General features: G+C 45.7%; 1 protein-coding gene across 3 annotated transcripts in view; it reads right to left on the reverse strand.

Annotated features, from left to right (window-relative positions):
• Rnf10 (ring finger protein 10) overlaps positions 1-13,295 on the reverse strand; it is a 35,182-nt gene extending 21,887 nt beyond the window's left edge. For all 3 annotated transcript variants that reach the window (XM_037198621.1, XM_028854748.2, XM_028854747.2), the window contains exon 1: positions 12,660-13,295. In XM_037198621.1, the coding sequence (XP_037054516.1) occupies positions 12,660-12,816 (157 nt within the window). In that variant the 5' untranslated portion in view covers positions 12,817-13,295. The remainder of the gene's footprint in view (positions 1-12,659) is intronic.
• Between the last annotated feature and the right edge of the window lie 512 nt (positions 13,296-13,807).

Genomic DNA, 13,807 nt, shown 5'->3' on the forward strand with positions numbered 1-13,807 from the left:
TGTAAAGGGGCTGAGGAGATGATTCAGTAGTCAATAAGTACTGTCACTGAAAGCACAAGATGGAGTCAGATCCCCAGAACCCATGTAAAAGCTAGGCAGCTATGACAACTGCCTGTAATCCCAGGGAGAAGCTGGTTAGCTAGACAAACCAGAAATCAGCAAGTTCCAGATTCGAGAGAGGCCCCGCCTCAATCCATAAACAAATAATGTAATTTATAAATGAGAGTGATGGGGGGCGGGAGGGGGAAGGACAGTGGCATCCGTGGCTGATATGTAAAATTAAATTATAAAATTATAAATAAATAAAAAAATGAATGAGAGTGATCAAGGAGGACACTTGACATCAACTTCACACCTGTGCACATACAAACAAACAAGCTTATACACTTGTACACATCACACACATAAAAGCAAAGAACAGAACAAGCAGCCAAGGGCTGTGGCACACCTGCTAACTAGCACTTAGGAAGCAGAAGCAGGAAACTGATGTTCAAAGCCAGCCTGAGCTATACGAGGCTATGTCTCAAAAGACAGTTGGGAGCCGGGCGGTGGTGGCGCACGTCTTTAATCCCAGCACTTGGGAGGCAGAGGCAGGCGGATCTCTGTGAGTTCGAGGCCAGCCTGGTCTACCAAGTGAGTTCCAGGAAAGGCGCAAAGCTACACAAAGAAACCCTGTCTCGAAAAAACAAACAAACAAAAAAGACAGTTGGGGTCTGGAGAGGGAGGTCAATGTTAACAACACTTGCTGCTCTTACAGAGGACCTGAGTTCAGTTCCGGAACTCACATAGTGGCTCACAACCATCTGTAACTCCAGTCCCGGGGAATCTGAGGCCCTCTTCTGACCTATGTGGGCACCAGGCGCAAATATGGTGCACACATAAAAATGCAAGCAAACATGCACATAATTTTTTTTTGAAAAGTCACCTACCCTTCAAAAGCACAGTAAATGGCTACACAGTTGCCTGTTGTTGAACTAACATGATATAACCAATACATTTAGTAGTGTTCAACTTTCTGCTAGTTTATAAAGAAGTCTATATGGTCATGTCAAATATTCAAAGGGAAATTAGCTTATAAAGTACAATCATGAAAGCCCTTTACACATCCTGAAGCTGCATTGTAGAAATTAATGACAACTGATTTATACCCTAAGAGCACCATACAAGAGAATGTGTCAAGTTCACTATATTCCTGTTAATAATAATAATAATAATAATAATAATAATAATAATAATAGCAACTTGAATGAACTTTGTCCAAATGCAAGGACAAATGATTTCTGATTTTATTTTATTTGGATTTTTGGTTTCTGATTTTAAACTTGAATTTCTCTAATTAGCAATAATACTTTTTCAGTCCATCTGCTGACCATCTATATTTTGGGTAAAGAGCCTGTTTGATTTGTTTTAGAGACAGTCTCTCACATAGCTCCAGGCTGGCCTCAAACTCACTCTACAGGTAAGAATGACCAATCTTGAGCTGGAGAGATAGCTCAGAGGTTAAGAGCACTGAGTACTCTTCCAGAGGTCCTGGGTTCAATTCCCAGAAACGACATGGTGGCTCACTACCATCTGTAGTGAGATCAGGTGCCCTCTTCTGATGTGTAGGTGTACACACAGATATATAAAATAAATAAATAAATCTTTAAAAAAATGTCCATTCTCCTGCCTCTACCTCCCAAGTGCTAGGATTAGAGGCGTGTACCACTCAGCCTGGCTGCCTTGTTCTTCTTTTCTTACCAAGAGAATGAACTTGAGGATTTTTGTTGCTAGGATCCACAAATTACTAATGGAGTTTAACAAAAAACCTGGGTCAGTACACACACATGGCAGTTTACCAGCTTGAAATAGGGGGGCTGGGGCGAGAGGCTCAGTTGAGTATAAAGTGGTTCATTTGCAAGCATGAGGCTCTGCATGAGGACCCCAGTGCCCACATTAGGAGCTAGATGCACCAACACACAACTCTAGCTTGAGGGGAGGCAGAGGCAGCTGGAGTTCAGGGGCTTGATGGACAGCCAGTTTGGCCAAAAAGGCAACCCCCAGATTCAGTGAGAGATACAGTCTCAAAAAAAAAAAGTAGAAGCAATACTCAACACTGACCGCTGGCCTCCATATGTGCATTCAAGGGTGAGAGCATGTACAAACACATGTGCACACTCTCCAAAAAAATACAAACATTGAACAGATGAGGCAGATCAGCATGTTAAAGCCTGCCACCAAGTCTGAGGGCCTGAGTTCAACTCCCAAGACTCATATAAAGGAAGTAGAGAACCAACTCCTCCTGTAAACTGTCTTCTGACCTCCACATGCTCCCCATGGCATGTGTCGGAGCCCATCTACCTATCCCCCCCACATGGCTAGGCATGATGGCACACAACTTTAATCTCAGTGTTCAGAAGTCAGAGGCAGGTGGATCTCTATGAGGATAGCCAGTGAGACCTTGTCAAAAAAAAGGGGGGGTGGGTGTAAAAAGAACCATATACAACTAAATAGATAAGTTAAAACAAACACACACACACACACACACACACACACACACACACACACACACACACACACAAAACTACCTCACAAAAACAAAGGTTCCCAAATCACAGTCATCCTACTGCAGTATGGAGATCTGATTAAGTACAGGCACTAGTTTATTGGCTTGAAACAGGAAAGGGAAACTTCGCTGCACATGGTTGCACTCCTCTTTAGTCCTGGCACTCTGGAGGAAGAGGCAGAGGCAAGCACATCTTTGAGCTGGAGGCCAACCTAGTCTACATAACCAGTTCCATGCCAACCAGGGCTACATAGCTACATAGTAAGACCCTGACTTGCCGAGTGGTGGTGCCGCACGCCTTTAATCCCAGTACTCAGGAGGCAGAGGCAGGTGATCTCTGTGAGTTCGAGGCCAGCCTGATCTACAGAGCAAGTTCCAGGACAGGCTCCAAAGCTACATAGAGAAACCCTGTCTCGAAAAACCAAAAAGACCCTGACTCAAAAAAAAAAAAAAAAAAAGTGGAAACTTTCTTTTTCTTTGAAACAGTCACACACGGACTAGCTCTGAGTCTGGGCTCAGACCTCCTGAGTAGCTGAGACTGCAGGCGCAGACCCTTCAGCCCAACTGATGCTGGGCATGCTCAGACTCTAAGGGGATGGCAAGGGACTCTCGCATGAGCCTCAGAAGCTGAGGACTTAGACTCTCCCTTCCAAACAGAACTTCATTTTGTTTATATGAAAATATATAACTTGAGGCTGGAGAGACGGCCCAGGGGCTAAAGCACTGTCTGCTCTTTTAGAGGACCCAGGTTCAATTCCCAGCACCCACATGGGGTCAGAACCATGTGTAACTCTAGTTCCAGAGTATCTGGCACCCTCCTTTGGCCCCCTTGAGCACCAGACACACATGTAGTTCAAAGACATGTAGGAAAAACAAAAAAGCTCGTAATAGAAAATAAAAAAATTAATAAATTGTTCTTTAAAAATATATAACTGAGCTGGGTGGTGGTAGTGCGTGCCTTTAATACCAGTACTCGGTAGACAGAGGCAGGTGAATCTCTGAGTTCAAGGCCAGCCTGGTCTACAGATTCAGTTCCAGGACAGCCAGGGCTACAGCGAGAAACCCTGTGTGTGGGGAGGGGGGGATCTGGATGTGGTAATGCATATACATGTGCAATCCTAGCACTAGCCTATAATTCCAGCACTTGGTAAATGGAGAATCAGAAGTTCAAGGCCAGCCTGGGCTAGAGTATGATACCTTGTCTCAACATACACACTTAAAAGAAAAATACCTAAGAAATAAATTTAAAAAAAACATCCAGCAAAGAAAATACATTCAGCTATTGATAATGAGCTTTTTCTTTCTTGCAAACACCTGTAGTTTGTCTGTTTAGAATATTTTTAAAAATGATACAGAGGGAGTGCTTCAGGAATCTGCATGTGCAGGGAAGGCCCACATTAATCTTAGTCCACACAAGCAGCCTAATGAACTCTAGGAGGTTCCTGCACTCTGACTTGCTCTCAGAGACTCTGACTCCAGTACAAAAGTATGACTCTTTTAAAAGAGGTGGGCACTTTTTTCCCCCCTGAAACAAGAGCTCACTCTATAGTTCAAGCTAGCCTAGAACTCACTATACTGTACCTCAGGCTGGCCTCAAACCCAAGGCAATCCTTCTGGAACTACAGGCATGAGCAACCGTATCCAGCCACCACCTGAGTAAATTTTTAACTTAAAAGAAAGTGCTTCTACATAAGATCACAAGCTTATTGTACACAAGGCTAGATAAATCTAAGAAAAAGCTATGAATCCTAATTTATATTTATTTATCGGGTATGTGTGTGTGTTGGGTACTACACGGAGGTCAAAGGACAACTTGCAGAAGTTGGTTCTCTCCTTCTACCATTTAGCCCCTCCAAACCTACCCAGCTGCAGCCAAGGAATCAGGGAACCAAGGTAAGGAGATGGTGGCAGCAGTAAGAACAGACCAGGTCATCCAGGAAACTCAAGCCAAGCTCACTCCTTAATTACAGAACTAACCAGAATGTCAAAGCTGGAAGTGGGGCTGGAGTACAGCGCAGAGATACAGTACTTGTCCAGCAAGCATAGGACACTTCTACCTCTTCAGTTAGCAACAGTTCTTGTCAAGTGCAGCACCGGGGTACCCAGCAGAGATCAGAGCCTAGGCCACCACCTGTTGTGGCACTTAAGAGGCAGAGGACTGAAACAAAACCAATCTAGACTACAGAATGAGACCATCTCAGAAACAAACACATCTGTGTACCACACATATGCCTGGTGCCTAGGGAGGCCAGAAACTGGAGTTACAGACAGGTATGAGCTGCCATGTAGGTGCTGGGAATTGAACCTGGGTCCTCTGGAAGAGCAGCCAGTGCTCTTACTGCAGAGCCCTCTCTCCAGCCTCAAAAAAAAAAAAAAAAAAAAAAAAAGGAAAACATATCCCTAACCTTCCTTATCTGAGGCTGACAGAGCATGACTCTTAACTGCTACTTTCAGGAGACATACGGACATACGTTCACATCATGTGCAGTGCATGCAGTGTGCATGGAAGTGTTTGCCCAGTGTGCACTAGGCCCTAGGTTTGATCTGCAGCACATAGAATAGGAGGTGGGGATCCTACCTAAGACAGACTCCTCATATTTGCGTAGATTTGAATGAAGCCAACTTCTACTCTGAGAAGACCTAAGATGAACTGGCACTCAGTAAGGCTGTTTCTTCACGGATTACCACACTCTCAGGGAAACAGTTTCCTAACACCTAGAAACCACTCTGTGAACTGCTTATTTCTAAATCAGATTACAACAACCGACCACATAAGCATTCATGATTTCAGGTCCCCAAATCAACTCCCTTCTCTTGTCTTCCAAACACCTCAAAGCCTGAAGGGAGACATCTCAAGTGAGAAAGCAGCTCTTATCTCTAAACCCAAGCAACAGGTAGCTGAGGATTGGTGGTGCTGTCCTGCCTGGGACCCGAAGATAAAGCGCACAGTGCTGTTCTGAGATGTTCTGTAGACAACTTTTCAGGACATTCTGGTGAACAGCTCTGGGAGGAACTAACAGCCCTCCTCTCTCAGAACAAACAACAACAGGATCAACTTCAGAGTCTGGAAAACAAGTCAAGTTCCTAGAAGAGACTCTTTTTATCTCCTCCATTTTTTGTTTTCTTTTTCATTTTTGTTATTTTTGTTATTCAAGTTTTAAGCCTCAGAATGGTGGCTCCCAATTCCAGCTGTACATCAGGATCACTTCGAGAGTTTTAAAATTATGAATGCTGCCAGGCATTACAGTTCTCAGGAGTCTAAGGGCAGGACAATAGAGCCGAGAGTTCAAGGCCAGCCTAAACTATTCAACAAGGCCAAGTCTAAGAAATTAAGAAAGGAAGAGAGGTAGGAGGGGGAGGCCAAGCAAAATGGGCCTGGCAACACAGGCCTGTGAGCTCAGCTACTCAGGAGGCTACAGCCAGGAGGTCAAAAGTCCAAGGCCTGCTTAATTGGCTACAAACTCAGTTTTAGCCAATCTCGGTTAACTCTCAAAAAAAATTTAAAAGGGGCTGGAGATGCAACTCAATGGTCAAGTCCTTTCCTAGTCTGCACAAAGTTCTAGTAGGATCAGTACCCAGTGTCAAAAGTAAAGTAGAACACGCTTTTAATCCCAGCACTCAGGAGGCAGAGGCAGGCGGATTTCTGCGAGTTCAAGGCCCTCCTGGTCTACAGAGTGAGTTCCAGGAAAGGCACAAAGCTACACAGAGAAACCCTGTCTCGAAAAAAACAAACAAACAAAAAAAACAAATACATACACACACACACACACACACACACACACACACACACACACACACACGAAGGCTAGAGAAGGCTCAGTAGTTGAGACTCCCTGGGGCTCTTTTTCCTAGGACCCAAGTTCTATTCCTAGCAACATTGGGTAGCAGCTCACAACCATCTCTAACTCCAGCTTCAGGCAATAAAATAGCCTCTTCTGGCCTCTGAGGACATTGCACTCACATCACACACACGCACATACCTTTAAAAATAAACAAGGAGCTGGGTGTGGAAGCACATGACTTTAATCCTAGCTCGGAAGAGACAGGCAGGCGGACTTCTGTGAGTTTGAGGCCAGCCTGGTGTACATAGTGAGTTCCAGGTCACCCTGGGCTATGTAGAGAGACCCTGTCTCAAAAAAAACAAAATAGCCTGGCAGTGGTGTCACGTGCCTTTAATCCAAGCACTCGGGAGGAAGAGCAAGGCAGATCTCTGTGAGGTCAGCCTGGGCTACAGAGCGAGATCCAGGCCAGGCACCAAAACTACACAGAGAAACCCTGTCTGGAAAAACAAAAAACAAAACAAAAAAAACCCCAAAAACCAAAAAACAAACAAACCCCACCAAAATAATTAAAAGTAAATAATAAAATGAAAATGAATAAACAAAGAATACCCAGGACCCAAGGGGCCCAAAGTAGACTTAAGAGAATTAGAAAAGGTCAGGCAAGGCAGCTCGCACCCTTAATCCTGGCCTTCAGGAGGTGAAATAACAAGACTGGGGGAGGGCAGAGGCGCTGAAGAGACTGGAAGGCAAAGGCCCATATCCTTACTTGTGTAGCGGTCTCCAGGAGTCTGACACACAGCTGGAGCTGAGAAGTGCCAAGTACTGTCAAGACAGATCCCTGACCAAACTATTAATTACACGGAGTAAATTCAGAACCTAAGATCTCAGAATCAACAAATGAGAAACCTAAAACTTTAATCCAGATTCACAGATGCTTAAAATCAGCAACATTTCTAGGTCTAGTTCTAAGAGGTGGCACAGCCTAGGTCAGAACAGTCAGGAAGTTTCTGCTGCTGGCTCATGCTGTAATTGTGAGCACGTTGCTTATCCATCATCATCCACAGTGGTTGACAAGCATCGCCAGAGGAGCAACATGTGGCCTTAGTTACACACTCAACTGACAACCAATCAGATCCCACTGAAACGAGAAGTTCTGAATGAAAAGGAGAGCGGTATCAGTATCCGAACTCGGCATGTGCCAGCCAGCCAGCCAGCTACCTGCTATCATGGCAACTCCTTCAACTCTTCATCTTTTATGTATATAAACAACTGATACTGTACCCTATTTCCTCAAAGAGTCCTAAAAATTGAGAAAAAACATCTAAAACATTATTTTCTATAATAGTGGCACACACTTGCTATGATTAGAAAAGCCTGCTATACTAATAATAGACACAATTATTCTCATTAACAGCACCCACTGGAGGCTGAAGAGATTACAGAGTCCTGGAGTTCAGATGCCAGTACCACGCAACAGGCTGGGTGTCCTCACACCTTCCACCCCAGCTGTAAGGGGGCAGAGACAGTTAAGTCAGATTACCTAGTAACCTAGCTTCTGATCCCAGGTAACAGCAAGAATGTCAGTCAGGACAGTGTTTCACACTACCAACCTCAAAATAACTGCTTCATAATGCCTGACCTTCCCTTAACCTCCACAGCAGCACCTTCCGCTTAAGGGGGAGGAATGAGAGCAGGGTTCCTGGATAGGGCCTATGGTCTGCCTATAAATCCCTGACCTCTCTCATCTCTAAGTTTTTGCTTTCTATATGGCATCCCCTGCTCCCTAAACTTCCTCTCTCCTGTGGGCTGTACTGTTGGGACAGTCGCTGGTAAACTGTTCTAACAACAGTCTTAGTCCTACTGGAATAAAGCTGTAGAAATATAGCCAGAAAAGGGATGTTCTGTAAGTATATGAAGCAATTAGCCAAGGCCAAGGCTCTAACAGAAAGACCAAGGAGCAGGGTCGTGGCAGTCAAATTTACCTATTAGCAGTGAAGACCCAAAGCTAGCCAGCCACAGGAACACAGGAAAACATAACAAGTACATTCATGTAGCTAGAAAGCAAATGACCACTTTACAACTTATACAGCTTATAGATACCAGGAGGTTCTTTTATATGGGACAAGAGAGAGAGGGGGGAAAGGAACTAAATATTGAAAAACTAAACCAGCGGTGGTGATGCCCCGTAGGTCCCAGCTCTTGGAAGGTGGCGGCAGGAGGATCAGAGAGTTCAAGGCAGAATGGGATTTGGTTTTAGAGACTAGGTAAGTTTTGTGGGGTTTCTTTTGCACTGGCAAAAGAAAGTGAAACTGTATCTTTCATTCCACGCTTCTCACTCCAAGCCAGGGCTCTGAAATTCAAGAGGTCCTTTCAACAATGAGTCAGCCTCAGATACTCCTAAACTACCCTCTGGTCAGTGCACATCTCCAAGTCACTGCATCAGCTCTCAACACTGGCTTTAGCAGCAGCGCTCTCAGCCAGTGTTCTCACTTTGCTTGGGGAAAGGACTTACCATGTAACCGGGCTTCCCTGTAACTTCTCATTAGCCTAGCGTGGCACCAAACTTATGGTGCTTGGGCCAGTGAGTGCCGGGACTGCAGGCTGTGCCCACCACACTCAGCTTCGTTTACAGTTTGCATTGTCTGTTTGGTTTTTGGAGACAGGGCTTCTGTGTATCCCTGGCTGTCCCAGAACTTACTCTGTAGACAAGACTGGCCTAGAACTCAGAGATCTGCCTGCCTTTGCCTCCTGAGTGCTGAGATTAAAGGTACCACTGCCTGACTTATTAATTTTTAAGTGTATGTGGGTGTTTGGCTTGCATGCATGACTGTATACCACATGTAGGTTTGTCACTGTAGAGGCCAGAACACTGTAGGACTGAGAACCAAACCCAAGTCTTCTGTAGCAGTAAGTAGCCACTGAGCTCTCTCTGCTTCATTCACATTTTTGTGGTTGCTTTTATTAGTTTTTTGTTTTGTTTTGTTTTGTTTTTTTATGTTTCTGGGCATCAAAACTAGGCCAGCCTTTAATTCCAGCTGGTCAAGGTGCTTGCCACCAATTCTGACCACCTATCCCAAATGAATACATGAATACATGTAGGGGAAAAATTTTATAGAGTAAGGCCAGTGAGGCAGCTCAGTGGTTAAAGGTACCACTGACTATGCCTGAGGACCTGAGACCTGAGTTTAATCCCTGGAATCCGTATTTTAGAAAAGAAAAAAGCTGAGCAGAGGCAAGTGGATCTCTGTGAGTCCAGTAAATAAATACATGTCCCTCTCATACATGAGATAGTAATAAATAATAAAAAGAGAGACTAAAACAATAGGATATTGATTTTATTTTCCTCTCCAGCAAAAATGTACATAACTGAATATTGCCTAAAATTTAAACTGCATGGCATGTGCTACTTACAAATATTTCAGCTGGGCCTATAAATGTGCCTGAAATGTGCCTATAAACCCAGCAATTCCAGGCTGAGGAACGAGGAGAGTCTGAGGCTGTACAGTACGACCAAGACTAAAACAAAGAGTTAGGCAAGTATGGTGACTCATATGCCTTTAATACCAGCACCTCTGAGGCAGAGACAGGTAGATCTCTGAGTCTGAGACCAGTCAAGGCTACTCAGTGAGACCCTGTCTCAAACGAACAAGAGTTTTTGGGTAGGTCCTTGAGTTCAAGACCACCCTGGTTTACTGAGTGAGTTCCAGGATAGCCAGGGCTAAATAAATAAACTGTTGATGCTAGAAACGGTCTTACTCTGTAGCCCAGACACCCTGGACTCCGTGTGAGGCCCAGACTGGCCTTGAATTAAAGGAGGTCCTTCTCCATCAACTGAGCGCTGGAATTACAGGCATGAGCCACTACATTCAGCCGAAACCTTAGTTAACAGGTGTTTTCTATGAAGTATTTAACCGCTAAGGAACCAGAATGACACCAGCAGCACCTGAGAGGCCGTCAAGCAGTTCCAGGCCAGCCTGGCCTACCTGGTTAGGCCGACTTCAAAAAAAGGACCTCGACAACTACCGTTCATCACCCTCAATTCTGCCTGCAATGTTAACACTGACAGTTATTTGTTTTGGTCAAGCTACATCATCACTGGGTACCACACTGTTGGTAATTCCAACATTCTACTCTACAGTCAAAGTCAACGATGTGGTAAAATGCCTTAAACACATCAGCTCTCTAGCTTTTTAATTTTAAAAAATGTGTCATAATCATGTGTGTGCATGATGTATTGGTGTGGGAGAGCATGGAGTTCACTCCCTCTTTCCACCTGCACAGCAGTGAACCTCTCTCCCGCCCTCTGTTTGTCTGGTAGCTTTGGCCTACTGCTCACTAAACAATAAAGCATTTCTTACAGCTGACTCATGCATGAATGTATTCTAGTGACTCAAACAGGGCCCTAAAAAATGAGTTGAGAATTCTTAGAGAACCAGAGACATTACATCTACAAGCAGGGTGCAAAGCTAAGGTCATCAATTTGAGAAACACTCAGACCTCTCTAAACCAATTCTAACAACAACCAAGAGGAAAGATTTTTGATAAAACTACACATGTGCAAAATTAGTTTACTTAATTCCTAACTTGGCCTTAAAGTTCCACTAACTCTAATAATAACTTAGATATTAAAGCATTGGTCTATCACAGTGACAACTGTGGGTCTCCACAGGCAACTTCTACAAGTCCTTAGGTATACCTGGGGAAGGAACCTGCCACACCTGCAGACGAACTCTCAAGTCAGTAAGCCTTACAAATTCGGGTGTGTGTGTGTGTGTGTGTGTGTGTGTGTGTGTGAGAGAGAGAGAGAGAGAGAGAGAGAGAGAGAGAGAGAGAGGGTGTTTAATACTCCTTTTAATTTAATAATTAGGGGGGAGGTAAGGATCAAACCCAGGGCCTCCTAGGCAGGTGCTTTACCACTGACCCACACCTCCAGGCTACGATTAAACTAGCCTCACAGCTTTTTGAATCTTAAGCAGTTATCTCCAAAGGTCCCCTACTCTCTCTCTCACAAAAACACACTGTTACTTTGCACTTACGCTTTCCGGGGCTGATCGTTTTGGCACTGACAACCAATTGGTGTGCTCTTCCCTGGGGAAGATCACCTCTCCCACTCCCAGCTTTACTAAATTGCCGATAGTTCTTTGTGTAAGCCTCATAGGCTTCCCCCAACCCATCTAGTTTGCCCGTTCGCTGATATATATCTGTGTGTGTGTCACACACACACAAATACACATATGCATGCAAAAACAATTAATGAAAAGGGGCCATGAATTTGAAGGAGATGGGGGCAGGTTATATGGGAAGGTTTGGGGGTAGGAAAGGAAAGGAGAAACACTGTAATTAAATTCAAATCTCAAAGACAACAAACAAAACCCCACATGCTATAATAACCAATATGATGAAAGTATAAAAGAGAACAAGGATTTGTACATAGCTCTGAAACAAGATGGAGAAAGCTAGACTCGGGATCCTGCCAATTCATAACAACCTACACAGTCTCAGTTTATTCTCTCCAAAAAAAAAAAAAAAAAAAAAAAAAACACTCCACCTTGCTAGACAGAATAAACGATTAGAATAGTGGTAACAAGCTCAGTCCAGGACTTTAAGAGCATGATCAGTAACTTATCATTATGCTATATTAATACTAAGCATGACTACACACATGACATCTTTCCCCATGAAAGCAAAACACCTATAACCTATCACACACAAATAGGTACAATATTTTTGGTGCAAGTAGTTGTCAAGCACTCTAAGCACTTAGCTCATTTTCTTAATAGTGTATCACCCCCTCTTTCACAGGTAAGGCAAACTTAAGGAGTGGACCTTTTTAAAAAGACTGAATGCAGACTCTGCATGCTTTACCATGACAGCAGACAACGCCATTCCAAGAGGAGTCCTCTTGAACAGATCGGGTGCCAGATTTAAGTCTGAAAATCCTCGGGCCTCACCCTCTCTTATTTAAATTTGAATGCCACCCAATGCTAATCCAACATACACTCAGTGGTTTTAGAAGCGTGGACTGATGAGTCACACAAACCAGGTCTTAAGGCCTGCTGTGAGGTACTTGTTACCTGGATGACCTTAACCCTTTCCCAATCTCAGATTCCACATCTGCGAAATGGGGCTAAGAATAGCGCCTGCTTCAACCAGCTGTTCTGAATATGAATGCAAGGGCCTAAATTAACCACGCAGCGCAGATCAGCTTAGTCGTAAATACTGGGCGTCGGGGCAAGGGGAGAGAGGGAGCGAGGGAGAGAGGGAGCGAGGGAGGGAGGGAGGGTCGCTCGTCCCCGAGTGACCCCGCAGACCCGACCTCCGCCGGCTCTTACCGCTCTTGGGTTTAGACTCGCCGGCCGGCCCCGCCGAGGCGGAGCGGGGCGGCTGCTGCCCTTTGCTGCTGCCCGAGGAGGCGGAGGAGCTGTTGGAGCCGCTGTTCTTGTCCATGTCGGAGGCGGTGGCGGCGGCGCTGGGGGAGCTCTGCGGCATCAAAGGGGGCCTCGGCGGCGGCGGCGGCGGTCGGAGCGGAACGGGCGCGGCGGGGACCCAGGCTCATGGCGTTCAGGGCCGGCGGGGGTCGGCGGCGGCAGCGGTTCTCGGCCTTCATGGCGACATTTTTCCTTGTTTCCTTCTTCGGCTTCTCAAAATGGAAGGAGAAGCGACAGGTGGGGCTTTGGGCCCAGGGGCGGCGGTGACCGGAGAGGAGGAGGAGGAGGAGGCCGGGGCTCGGAGGTCCGGGCCGGGCCTGGCGGGGCGGAGGCTGCGGGGGAAGGGGAGGTGCGGGAGGGTCGCGAGCCCCGCCGGCCGGCCGGACACGCTCTCCCGCCGCGGGGCAGGAGAGAGGGCTGGCTGTCTCGGTGCCGGGGACCGGGGCCTCCGACACAGCGACCGACACTCGCCTCTGGGCCGAGGCCGAGCTGCTCCGGGAATGGCGACGAGTCGCCAAACAGCATCTCCAAGAACCCGGATGGACTATTTATATAGTCGCCCGGCGGCCGCGATGCATTCTGGGGAGTGTAGTTCTCGGCAACATCCGGGTACAGTAATGGTTCCTTCTCATATCCCCAGGGACGGGACGGCTGCGAGACTTGTTCTTAACAATGCTATTTCTCTCTTTCCTTTTTTTTCCCCCTTCCCTCACTTCCTCCTTTTTAAGACAGTATTTCACTAGGTCGCCCTAAGTGGACCAGAACTCATTATGTGGACCAGGCTGGCTTCAAATCCACAGATTTTCCTACCTCTTCCTCCCAATGGATCTTTTTTTTTTTTTTTTATTTTTTTCTTTTAAGGTGTATGGGTGTCTGTCTGGTACCAAACAGACATGTTTACATGGTGCACAGGTATACATACAGGTAAAACACCCATACGCAAACATTTCTAAAAAGCCAAGTGGAGGGTGATGGCCGGCCTGCAACTCCAGTGCACAGGAGGTCAAGATGCACAAATCCCCAGAGCAGACTGGTTAGCCAGACTAGCTGAA

This window comes from Peromyscus leucopus, chromosome 23, assembly GCF_004664715.2.
Source record: "Peromyscus leucopus breed LL Stock chromosome 23, UCI_PerLeu_2.1, whole genome shotgun sequence".
Taxonomy (NCBI): Eukaryota; Metazoa; Chordata; class Mammalia; order Rodentia; family Cricetidae; genus Peromyscus; species Peromyscus leucopus.